The following is a 12,136-nucleotide window of genomic DNA, read 5'->3' on the forward strand; positions in this document are numbered from 1 at the left end:
CATACAACAACTGCCATTCACACTTTACAGTTCATCGAATATTTTGAAATTGTAAAACTGTCATAATATGTATAAAATTTTGGCATATACGATCAGTGATTCAGTGGTTTCTGCCATTTACCTGATGAGATCGGTAGTGAAGTCGGTCGGCAGCCGCAATCAAGCATAGTGAGAGAATAAATTGAATTGAATTGAAAATTGAATATTAATCCAAATGGAGACAAGTAAAGTTTCTAATTGGAGACAAACAGTGTAACTGACACCGCGACGAAAGGCTTCCAAAATCTTGTTGAGTTGCTCTTGAGTGTAGGATTTGTTCTTATTCTTGGTCTTTTCTCCTTTCCCATCTAAAACAATAAGAAAATCTCTTCAAGAAATCACATTTCCGGGGTTTCCTATTGAAGCATCTGCAGACACTTCAGAAAAACTCTTTTTGTTCACGAAATTGGTAATCATTTGAAAACTTCACGTACCGTTAACAATTAACACCTAATTTCACATAATTTTGCCAGAAATATTACATAAATGTAAGAAAAAACGAATAAAGGACTGTCACTCTACAGTAGATCCCGGCATTATGCACATTTTCGGGACCGAGAAAAACGCGCGAAATGGCATTAAGCATCGAGAAAATTTGCATACCCGCAGGGGCTTTCTTTTGAATAAATCGACCGTAGAACGAATTTTCCGCCAAGTAAAAGTAGTTCAAACAAAAAGATTCAACTGTTTAATAGAAATGCATTAACAGACAATACTTTTTGGCAGGAGTTCTTCAATAAATGGTTAGAATATTTGAAAAATTAACTCCCAAAAGTAGGCAAACTTGCATAATTGTATGTGCATAATTCCGTCAGGGGCATAATCCCGAAGAACTTAATGCCGGGACTAAGTGTATTGTGTTTTTCATTAGAAAACATGGTTGATCGATAAAAAATTCAATGGTAAAAAGGTACGCTTTTAATTTTTCTGAGAAATTTATAAATTAAAATTTGTGAATATGAATGGGTTTTCGCTTTATTTGGAGCAAAATTAGCTAGATAATGAAATTGAGGTATAGAAAATATATAAATAAAAATTTAATACTGTATTTATCATGAAAAAAAAAATGATATTTCCATTTACAGTAGCAATATGTTTCCATTTGGAACAGGTTTTGAATTAACTTAATTTACCCTACATTTCAATTTTTGATGTCGTTCCACTTTCTGCTTAAGAAATATTCTAGCATATCCACTCCGTAGTATTACTCTGAAGTCTAGAGATATCGTTTTTTATTGGGGGTCATCGAAGATCGGACGTTGATATTTCTTACCGTTTAAGCTCCAGGACGGTGACCAATTGAAAAAAAGACAATTATAGTACTCTCTCTTTGAGTTCGAGCAAATAAAAAAAACTTCTAATATACAAGATTTTTTTAAAAGATATTTTATCATTTTGTCTAGGCACCCAATGTATAGTTTTTTCAGTGTAAATCTTTTTAATTAATCGATAGTCACTAATAAAGTCAAATGATTAAGATTCTGATCAAATATATTTTATATGACCTTTTGAAAAACGCATTTAAAAAAGGTTGAAGTTTCTCAACATCCTCGGTCTCCCCTATTTATTGATAATTTTTTATTCTTTATCATTTTAATTACTATGTTTTTCCAATATTTTCTTTTAGTGGCTTCAACGTGTCGAAAGGAGCAAGTTCTTGAGTATTACACAGAAAATGATTGTCGGTCGAGACAACCGCTGAAATATGCCAAATGTGTGGGTGGATGTGGAAATCAGTGCTGTGCAGCTAAGATTGTGCGAAGAAGAAAGGTGAGATTTATCTTCATGCCACAAGACCATTTAGCTAAATATCATTTTTTTCTATTGTTGCTGAAAAGAAGAGGTGGTTGATTTGAGTAGGTTTCAAATGTGATCTAATTGAGAGCAGAAAAAAGCGATACACTATTTTTTTTCCTCCCAATTATCATCTCCGGTCGATTTTCATTAACATATTCTATTACATTATTAAATATAAAATAAATTATCATCAATGTGGAATGCTGAGGGCAATTAGCATATATTTTTGGAAGTCAACAGATAATCAATATTCCATGAGCTTTGATTGGATATTTGTGTTACTAAATATTTAAATGTTTCTTTTTTTTCTTTCTCTGAAAAGTCCATTAGGGGACACGGGGTCAAATGGTCACCTTCTTTATGATATCTTTTGTGTTCTTTTCCCCACCAAGATTCATATCAAACTCTCAAATTTATTGCAAAAGTTTAATGTTTAGAAACACTAAAATATTAGAAGTTTAATCGAGAGTTTTTTACGAGCTCAATTTGAGTTCAAAAGCCCTAAGGAAGCATATTATTCTATAATAATTTCGTATGGTTCGAGAGTTATTTTTTCTCTTACATTAAGAGATAAAATACAAGAAGACAAATTCTGATTGCTGATTGTGGACATTAATTGAGATAATTAAAAAAAAATCCATTTTTTATTAGTAAAAAACGATACAGTGGCCATAAATCTCTTTAAATCAACCAAGAAAAAATTACAAACCAAGATGGTTTGTAATTTTCTTTTTATACTGACCAAATTTCATTTTTACTCACAATTTTTACCAAAAAACTGTCTGATCTGTAATGAATCTGTTATATTTCCAAATCCCGAACATAAATATGCTACCTTCAAATATATATATTTTTTTAAATGTTCACAATTTTCATTCTACTTTCATGAAATAAAAATTTTCATCCTTTTCTATCTTAAACGCATTTAATTTGTCCATCCGGATACTGGTCAAAATCCCGAAAGCCAAAATACGTCATGGCCCAAAATCCCTAACGCCAAAATCGCGAAATTCAAAATCCTAAATGCCAAAATCCCAAAATTCCGAAATGCCGAACGCCAAAATCCTAAAAGCCAAAGTCCCGAAAGCCAAAATTCAAAAAGCCTAATTCTTAAATCCAAAATCCCGAACGTCAAAATTCCGAACGCCAAAATCCCGAATTCTTAAAACTGTCATAGCTACTCTGTGATTGCATTCGTATTTATTGAAAGCAAATGGAAATTTTCAATGTTTTGGGAAATTATTCCACGCATTTTCCTCTGTATAATTTCGTCCTTTTCAGGATTTTGACCATTCGGGATTTTGGCTTTCGGAATATTGGCGTTCGAGATTTTAGCTTTTCGGAATTTGGTTTTTTGGAATTTTGACAATCGGGATTTTAGCTTTCGGAATTTTGGACGGCAGCGGTCTGTTCTATCCTTAAATTTTATGAAATGAAAAAAAATTTAAAAATTTCATGAAATCAAAATTCGTGTCTCTCTGAAAAGACTGCATAAATCTACCTCACTCTTTCGGACTCAAAATTGGACTGAACTAAACTTAATTTGTTGTGGTATTCAAAAAAAAGAAGAGTACGAAAAATTAGATAGACATAATCAAAACTTTTAAGAAAGTTTGAGTTTATTAAATTTTCCTTATCTAACCGTGCTATCACACTAGGATTTTTTCAATTTGTAAATTCAATTTAACTTTCAGATGAATTGTTCCTACACTGAGAAAAAAGAGGGTGCGATTAACTCTTTTTAATGTTAATTTACACCTTTTTAAGGATAAAATTAATATGAAAAAGGGTAACTTTAACTCCCAATACACCTAAAAGGGGTAATATTTACACCGATTTTGGATCAATATTCCAGGGTAAAATTAACATTTACGGAATGTTATTTTAACTTTTTCGGATTTCTCTCAGTGTACTCTCTCTCAGTAGATTTAAAGGGTCGACCACTTGCCCCCATTTCCCCTATAGCACTTTTTTGCTGTTTGTCTCATTAGAATATTACGAAATGAGATTGCTCCTAGCGATAAAATTCCGCTACTGTCCTACACAAAACTAATCCGAATGAGAGATAAAATGCTTCAAACTTCCATTGATGGTGCAATTTGATCTTTGGAATTTGATAAGAACAAGAAAGAGCAGTTTCTTCCTGTGTCTTGCCAGGGAGAGTGAGATTAATGACTGTGGATTGTATTTTTGATTTGTAGGTTCGCATGGTGTGCAGCAATGGAGTGAAATATGTGAAAAACCTCGACATTGTGAGGAAATGTGGGTGTACAAAGAAATGCTACTGACTGCAAGATGCGGCTACCCAAGATGCAACAATTGATGATGACGAAGACAGTGCAGATGAGAATGAGGAATTAGTTAATGATGAACCGACAGAGAGTGATGATGGTATGGAAATGGTGAATCCCGATGAGTATAGTAACATTGCACCTGAACATGTAACAGAGTCTGAGGAGGAGATTATAAAGAAGGCCAGAGAGGCATTTCTGCGATATCAAGAAATTCATGGTGGAGCTTTTGATGATGATGAAGAGGATGATGATGATGAGGCTTCGGGTAGTGGATTGGGGAAGCCTGAGGGTGAAGATGATGAGAAAAAAATGGATCTCTTTGAGAAATTGAGAAGGGGAAAATTACCTGAAAATAAGGGAATTAAATTTATGGAAACTCCTCATGGGAAAGTGGGCATTCTCTATGAGACAGACAATCGTAAGATGCCCACGGATGAAGTGCAGGAGGATTCTAATCGTCAGGAGAGACCTAGAGGACGAATTACTCCAGTTCTCACGCCAGACGGAAAGGTAGCTCTCCTGTATCGAGGAGCCTCAGACACAATCACAAAGTATGAGCCATTGCTGAACATTTCGAGCAAATTTGCTCATGATACAGACAATAAATGGACTCCAGAGGAAGCAACACAGTCAAACTATGTTGTAGAATCTGCCAGCAAGACGACGGAGACTGTCCCAGAGGCAGTGGAGGAGGAAGAAGACAATGATGAGGAGAATTTCATTTTGCCCAGTATCAATCGACCACTGTCGGAAGTTCTGGGCATCAAAAAGAATCAATTCACACAGTTTCGTATTACTGAGGCTACAACTCCAATGCCACGGTCAGCTGTGACCTTCCGGAAGGCCATACTGACCACGATGAGTCCCAGGAGACCCCAGTCAAGCTACGACTATGACTACGAGGGCAATGAGTACGAGGAGACAACGGAGAGAGTTGATGTGAATTCAATGGACACCAATGAAATTGATCCGGAGATTCTGTCAAAGACAGAAGTGGTAAATCTTGCCATAATTCCCTCCTTCACTCACGATGTGGATCAGTTTGCTCGGCATGATCGTGAGAAGCACTACCGAAGCTTCCGGCGCAATCGAGCTGATGAACTTTCCGGGATCCACTGTGCTATGCAAGCCATGGTTGCAGCAGCAGCTCTGGCTTGTTTTTTTGGCATGCTAGGTGCCTACTTTAAGACTAGAATCCTAGATCAGATCACCATAATGCATTGGTAGGAATTGCTTGGTATTCGACTCCATGGTGGACAGCACTGAGCCCACCAGCCTGGATCGAATACCATGACAAGAAAACTCATCCCCCGAATAGCGTCAACTGAATTCTTTGGAAGAGACATTTTTGGAAGAAAGAGGTTTGTGAAAATTTGTCTAGAAGAGAGAAATTTATTGAAGAACTTGTGATTTAATGAGAGAGATCTGGGCTTTTGTCGAAGATCTTTCGCAAAAATCATGCTGATCTGACGATATTTACAGAAATTGTGACGATCCGCCGATTTTCCGATCTTTTACAAAGATAATGCCGATCTGTCACTTTTTTGCCAAGATTGAGCTGATCTTTCGAGAAAGATTGAGCCTGTCTTTCGCAAAGATCAAACTAATCTGCCGATCTCTGTAAAGATCATTCTGATCTGTTGGTCTTGACGATCTGCAGATCTAGCAATCTTCCGAACATTTACAAAAACGGATATGGACGTCTTTTGAAAAGATCGCTAACATCGGCAGATGGTCAGATCTTTCACAATGTTAGATTTTTTCTCCTGATCTTTCACAAATACATCATGCTGATCTATCGCTTTTTGCAAAGATCATGCCGATCTGCCGATCTTCAGAAAGACCATTTTAATTTTCCAATGTCTGTCTAAATCGTGCTAAAACACATTGATCTTTTATAAAGATTATGCCGATCTGTTAATCTTATGTAAAGATTGTTCTGATCTGCCTGTCTTTTTCAAAGATCGTACCAATCTGTCAATCTCTGTAGAGACCATTCTGATCATTCTGATCTATTGATCCTTTCAATGGTCTTGATGATTTGCAGATCTACTAATCTTCCGAACTTCCGCTCTTTTTGAAAGATCGCTAAGTTCTGCCGATGTTCAAATCTTTCGCAATGATAGTTTTTATCAATCAATCAATTTTTCGCAATAATCATACATATTTTCCAGTCTTTACAAAGATCATTTTAATTTGCTGATCTCTGTTTAAAAACCGTGCCGATCTACAATTTTCTATGAAAAGATCTTACCGATCTTTTACGAAAAATCGTTCCGCATTACCGGTCTTTTGAAGAAACCCCGAGGCGATTTGCTTTCCCGTCAACAGTTCATCGAGAAAACCCGTTAAAGTACGTCAAAATTAAATGGAAAAATCGATGCGATGCCGATAAAATTTTCAATGACGATCGATGAATTGATGGGCTGCCGATTCACGATTTTTCACACTTACAAATCGTGCCGATTTGCAAGTCTTTATGGCTTTATCACAGATCAGCTGATGAGCCGCTCTTTGCAAAAACTTCAAACGATCTGCAGATTTTTCGATGTTTTACAAAAATAATGCAGATCTTTTTCGAAGAACCCAGGCTATTCTGCCGATTTGCGATTTTCACAGAAATCGTGCAATCTGGCGATTCCTACAAAAATTGTGCCGATCTAAGTATTTGTCAATTTTTACAAAGATATTTCTAATCTACTGATTTATGTTCAAATCGTGCCGATCTGCAGATCTTTACGATTTTTCAAAGATCGCCGAGCAGCCGCTTTTTACAAAAACTTCAAGCATTTTACAAATTTTCAGGTGTTTTTCAAAAATCTTGCCAGTCAGTAAAAATCTGCTAAAACTGTACCGAAGAGACGATATTCCAATCTTTATTAATACCATTCTAATCTGCCGATCTCTGTCTAAATCCTATCGATCTGCAAATCTTCACGATTTTTCAGAGATCGTCGATCTGCCGCTTTTTCAAAAGCGATCTGCAGATTTCCAGGTAGTTTTCAAAATCTTGTCAGTCAGTAAAAATCTGCTAATACTCTACCGGATATTCCAATCTTTACTAATACCATTCTAATCTGCCGATCTGTTTCTAAATTTTATTTATTTATTTTTAATATTATATATTTATTACTCTCAAGCTTATACAATTAACAAAAAGTATGCACCAATAAGGCATGATTCAGACGTTCGCCGCCGTCTTAGCGTTGGTGGCCAGCCTCCAAAGCCAAACGATCTTTTATATTTTATCAGAAAAATAAATTTCAATTACAAAATAGGCCCTATTGCAGAGATAATAGGAAATATGCTCAAGGTAAGATGTGACAGGAGCAACTAGGCTCGTGGTGTCACAACGAGTTCAATTCTACACAAAGAGAAAATATGAATAAAAAAACAACAAAAAGTTCATCAAAAGTGTAGCAAAAAATCCAGAAACCAACATGAAAAATCCAAGAAAGGAAAAAGAGAAAATTTGGAAACAAAATAAATCCTAACGATCTGCAAACTGTACGGTTTTTACAAAGATCATGTCGATAAACCTTACTTTTCGAACACATCAGGTGGTCTGCTAATTTTTCGATGGTTTGGAAAAGTCGTGAAATGCCGTTCCCATGTTCCAATCTTTACAAAGATCATCCTAATCTTCCGATATCTGTCAAACAGCTTGGATCAGCAAATCTTCACAGATTGTACCGATCTTGCGATCGTTTGCAAGAATCATTCAATTTTATCGCTCTTTTGAAGAACCCGAGTCAGTCTGCCTATTTACGATTTTTCACAAAAAGCGTTCCAATCTGCTGATTTGTGCAAAAATCGTGCAGATCTGATGATATTTCAGTCCTTATAGAAAAATCATCCTAATCTGCCGATTTCTGTCTAAATTTTGCCAATCTGCAAATCTTTGCGAAGTTCGAACGAACCTTACGATTTTTTTACGAAGTTCATGCCGATCAGTCGCTCTTTTCTAAAACTCCAGGCGATTTGCAGATTTTTCGATGTTGTGCAAAAGTTGTGCCAGTTAGTCAATCTCTGCAAATGCTGTACCGATCTGCCATGCCGATGTTGCTATCATTACAAAGATTATCCTAATTTTCCGATATCTGTCAAACAGCTTTGATCAGCAAATCTTCACAAAGATTGTACCGATCATGCAATTTTATGCAATTAAACCCGAGTTGCTCTGCCTATTTACGATTTTCACAAAAATCGTTCCAACCTGCTGATTTTTGCAAAAATCATGCCGATATGATCATATTTATTTCATCATTCTAATCTGCCGATTTATGTCTAAATCGTGCCGAAATTTAAGAAATTTGTACCAACATTACATTTTACAAAGATCATGCCGATCAGTCACTCTTTTCTAAAACTCCAGATGATCTGCAGATTTTTCGATGTTTTGCAAAAATTGTGCCAGTTAGTCAATCTCTGGAAAATCTGTGCCGATCTTCCGTGCCGATGTTGCAATCTTTACAAAGAACAATTTAATCTGCCGTTATCTGCCTGTTTACCGATCTTCCGTTCTGTAAAAACTGTGCCGATTTGCCGTGCCGATACAGTAGACTCTCGCTTAATCGGCTCTTTTTCAATCGGGCGAAAAATTTTGTTGACAATTTTCACGTTTAATTATGAAGCCAATTTGCTCAAATTCGCTGTAGTTCTTCCTATTTTATCGTGATTATTTATAATTGAGCGCTTTTTGTGGAATTTACAAAGGCTTTGACTCCCAAATCTATCGATAAACCGGATGACATTTCGCCCCAAATGCCCAATTGAGAGAGAGTCTGCTGTATTCCATTCTTTACAAATATATCATTCTCATCTTCATAAAGATTTTACCGACCTTCTGATCGTTTATAAAGATCACTCCTTTTAAAAGCTCCAGTCGATCTTTCACAAAGATTGTGCCGATCTGCCGATCTCTGCAAAAAATGTGCCGATCTGTCATATAAACAACAAAAGCGAATAATTTCTATTCTAGTGGTAATTTTTTCTAAGCAAAATTTTTCAAATCTTTTCTTCTAAAACTGCTTTTCCCAAAGAAATTTATTTAAAAAAGAAAATGAATTTCACTTTAAAGACTATAATATAGGAAACAGATAAAGAAGAAATAATAACACTTGAGAGGCTGAGAAAAAAGTAATTATAGAATGAAAGAAATAAAAAAAACTTATATGTATTAAATTATTCAACTGTAACAGTACCAAATAGCCATAAAAAAATTACCTATTTATAGTGTATTGCAATCTAGAGAGATCCAACTCTAAAGTATAGAAGAGAAAAACAATGTCTTTAAAGAAGTCCTTTTTATAATAATATTTGAGGAGAAAATGGAGAAAAAAAAAAAGAAAATACTAATTGTAACTATCTAGAGATTTTTTGTACCATCATCCAGAGACAAAGGGTAGCCGCATTTTATTTCAGAAACAAATGAAATGAATTAAAACAAAATCCTTGAAGGAATTGTGGAAAAAAAATGTACCATCATCACCATCATCACCGATTTAACAACTAATTAATATTTAATGATTATGTGAAGAAATTTTTACTGTATTTTATACGTATACAAATGCATTTTTAGTAGGTAAACATTTATTGGAAGAGAAACAAGGAACGTACATCGTGCTAAAATGGGTTTAAACCACAAGAGCGATTGATTAATAATAAAATTATTTAATTCAGAAAGATTCTGAGGGTGTTTTCGTCGCAAAGAAAAATAAAGATTCGAGCAGAAAATGCTGTTGCATTTTTAATTATTTTCGAAAGAAAACGCTTCTTTATTTATTTCGCTAAGAGGTTACATTTGTAAAGTTTTAGGTTATGTTAATCCTAACCTCAAAGACATAACACCTATTTTGTTTCATGGGATCATTTTAATCTACTGTAAGAAGGGTTTTAATCAGCAATTTATCCAAAAACAATTGAATTGGTTTAAAAACCTTCTTATGAATTTAAAAAAAATGAAATTTTAACCTCAAAAACTTAATAAATCATGGTTATTCTAAATTAATTTTGAACGTTTTTCCAATTAATAAAAAGTTGATGATTTTTTAATTTTAGGAGAATATTTCTGTTAATATAAATACTGGGAAATTTATTCCCAAAAGATGAACCTATTTTTTGAGGTTAGGGTACATAACCTCAAATTCTAAAATGATTCCTTTACAAAAAGAAACATGAGTATCAAGTCCAATATTAGAAAAATAATAATAGAGAAGTCCTATTACTTTTAGATAGATTTAAAAAAAAAATAATTTATTTTACAGCTGCAACACACTGCTTCAGTATTTTTTGCACGGATCTGCAAATTGTTTCCAAGTACTGTAAATACTTTATTTTATATTTTACTTTTACATTAAAATTAGTTGTATAATTTTTTGGGTAATGTATAGAAGCGATATTGACGTTAAACTTAAAGCAAAACAAGAAAACAAATAATTTTACTGCAAATTGATATGTGAAATCACGAGATAATAAGGAAAATGAGCCTAAAAAAAAACAATTATACAGCGTATTTAACTCAAAAAGAGAGCGAGATTTTTCGACCTATTAACATCACTGCCCAATATTTTTGCCACGTGAAAACATGGTGGAGTAGTAAATGAGTAAATAGACGATGAAATGTATGTATAAACCTTCCCTCAACCCCATCAAATACATAAATAAACAGTTGTCTTACATAAATTTTGAGTATTTTTTCTTTGCCACGTGTTTCAGTCCGTTGTAAATTCAAAATTTTGAATTTACTTGCATGCGAATTTGAGAAAATCTTTTTGGCGAACGCAGCGCCATGTGCAGTTTGGCGCAAGTTGTTGACGCATTAATCCAGTGAAGTACAAGCCCATTTTTAATTACATTTTCCCGTGATATTCTGCTGTGCAGCGTCTAGAAATTCAGGTAAATCGATAGATGAACAGTCCTGTAACTATTTTTCACAGAAATATCAAAGGATATTTAAAGATTTTTAGGAGAAATTCATTAGCGTCATCCACCTTCAATCTAACCTCACTTCCTTTCAGAATGCCGAAGAACAAGAAGGAAGCCAGCTCTTCTGATAGCGATTCTGGTCCGGAAGACGTAAGTTTCTCTCTTAATCCCCCTTAGATTACAGGTATGATTGATACGCTGCCAAATTTGGGTGCATTTGCAGAGGACTCCGGCGCCAAAAAAGACCAAAACGGACGAGAAGAAGCAGTCATCATCGTCCGGAAACGATTCAAACGTCGAATGGCATCTCGATGGAAAAAGGTATGTTAAAATCAATGAATTCAGGGGCCGCCAGATGGTGGATATCCGAGAGTACTATGAGAAGGATGGGGAACTACTTCCCGGCAAGAAGGGGATCAGTCTTACTCCACTTCAGTGGAAGAAGCTCCTTGGGCTTGGGGATGAAATAAATAAGCAGCTCAACTGAGAGGCTTACAGGGCCACTTCAACCACAAAAAACTGGATTTTTCATCTTTTATTACTTGAAATATTTTGTTAATATGAAAGTTCTTGTGCATTCTTGAATAATTACAGCACATTCTTTGCTTACATTTTTTTTAATTCCTTTTTCTACGTTCCTTGATTGATTTTCTAGAAAGCAAGATAAATTTCATGTTAAAGCAGTCATCAGACTAAAGGTTTAGCCCAGTTTCTAAAAGTCTCAAAATCCTAAAAAGCAACAGATTTTATTGGTTTTTCAGAATTTAATATATCATTTGTCTTTAATAACCTAATCTTAACTTAAATTTGCTCAAAAAGTCATTAATATGATAAGAAATTAGAACAGGTAAGCCATAAGAGTAACTATCCAAGAAAACAAATTGGTACCTAGAAATCCAATCAGGAAAGAGGCCAATTTTAACAAATTCAACGAGATATCGAATTTTCAATCCGCCATTTTGAGCAAAAATTTTGCATGACCTTCCGCGAAGCAAGAAAACAATAACAAAATGCATTCCCATCTCTGTCGGACTATTTTTCCCAAGAAATTGAAGAACTAAAGTTACTAAAAATCAATT

The 12,136-nt window shown here is 34.7% G+C and overlaps 2 protein-coding genes across 3 annotated transcripts in view; both read left to right on the forward strand.

Annotated features, from left to right (window-relative positions):
- The window catches only part of LOC129802974 (protein slit), a 161,958-nt gene extending 151,144 nt beyond the window's left edge, over nucleotides 1-10,814 (forward strand). For both annotated transcript variants that reach the window (XM_055849240.1, XM_055849241.1), the window contains exons 18-19: nucleotides 1,667-1,809; nucleotides 4,038-10,814. In XM_055849240.1, coding sequence (XP_055705215.1) covers nucleotides 1,667-1,809; nucleotides 4,038-4,124 — 230 coding nt within the window. In that variant the 3' untranslated portion in view covers nucleotides 4,125-10,814. The remainder of the gene's footprint in view (nucleotides 1-1,666; nucleotides 1,810-4,037) is intronic.
- Nucleotides 10,815-10,923: 109 nt separating this feature from the next.
- Nucleotides 10,924-11,666, forward strand: LOC129802975 (RNA polymerase II transcriptional coactivator). Its single transcript, XM_055849242.1, has 3 exons — nucleotides 10,924-11,027; nucleotides 11,150-11,207; nucleotides 11,281-11,666. Exons 2-3 carry the CDS (start codon nucleotides 11,151-11,153, stop codon nucleotides 11,542-11,544), a joined length of 321 nt encoding a protein of 106 aa, XP_055705217.1. The 5' UTR covers nucleotides 10,924-11,027; nucleotide 11,150; the 3' UTR covers nucleotides 11,545-11,666.
- The last annotated feature ends 470 nt before the right edge of the window (nucleotides 11,667-12,136 follow it).

The sequence above is a fragment of the Phlebotomus papatasi genome, chromosome 2 (genome assembly GCF_024763615.1).
Source record: "Phlebotomus papatasi isolate M1 chromosome 2, Ppap_2.1, whole genome shotgun sequence".
Classification (NCBI taxonomy): domain Eukaryota; kingdom Metazoa; phylum Arthropoda; class Insecta; order Diptera; family Psychodidae; genus Phlebotomus; species Phlebotomus papatasi.

What these genes read in the sequence shown, in the direction of transcription:
- LOC129802975 (XM_055849242.1), top strand. Translation starts at nt 11,151, where the DNA reads ATGCCGAAGAACAAGAAGGAAGCCAGCTCTTCTGATAGCGATTCTGGT. An exon ending in GCGATTCTGGTCCGGAAGAC is followed by an intron (nt 11,208 to 11,280) that starts GTAAGTTTCTCT and finishes GTGCATTTGCAG; the next exon opens with AGGACTCCGGCGCCAAAAAA.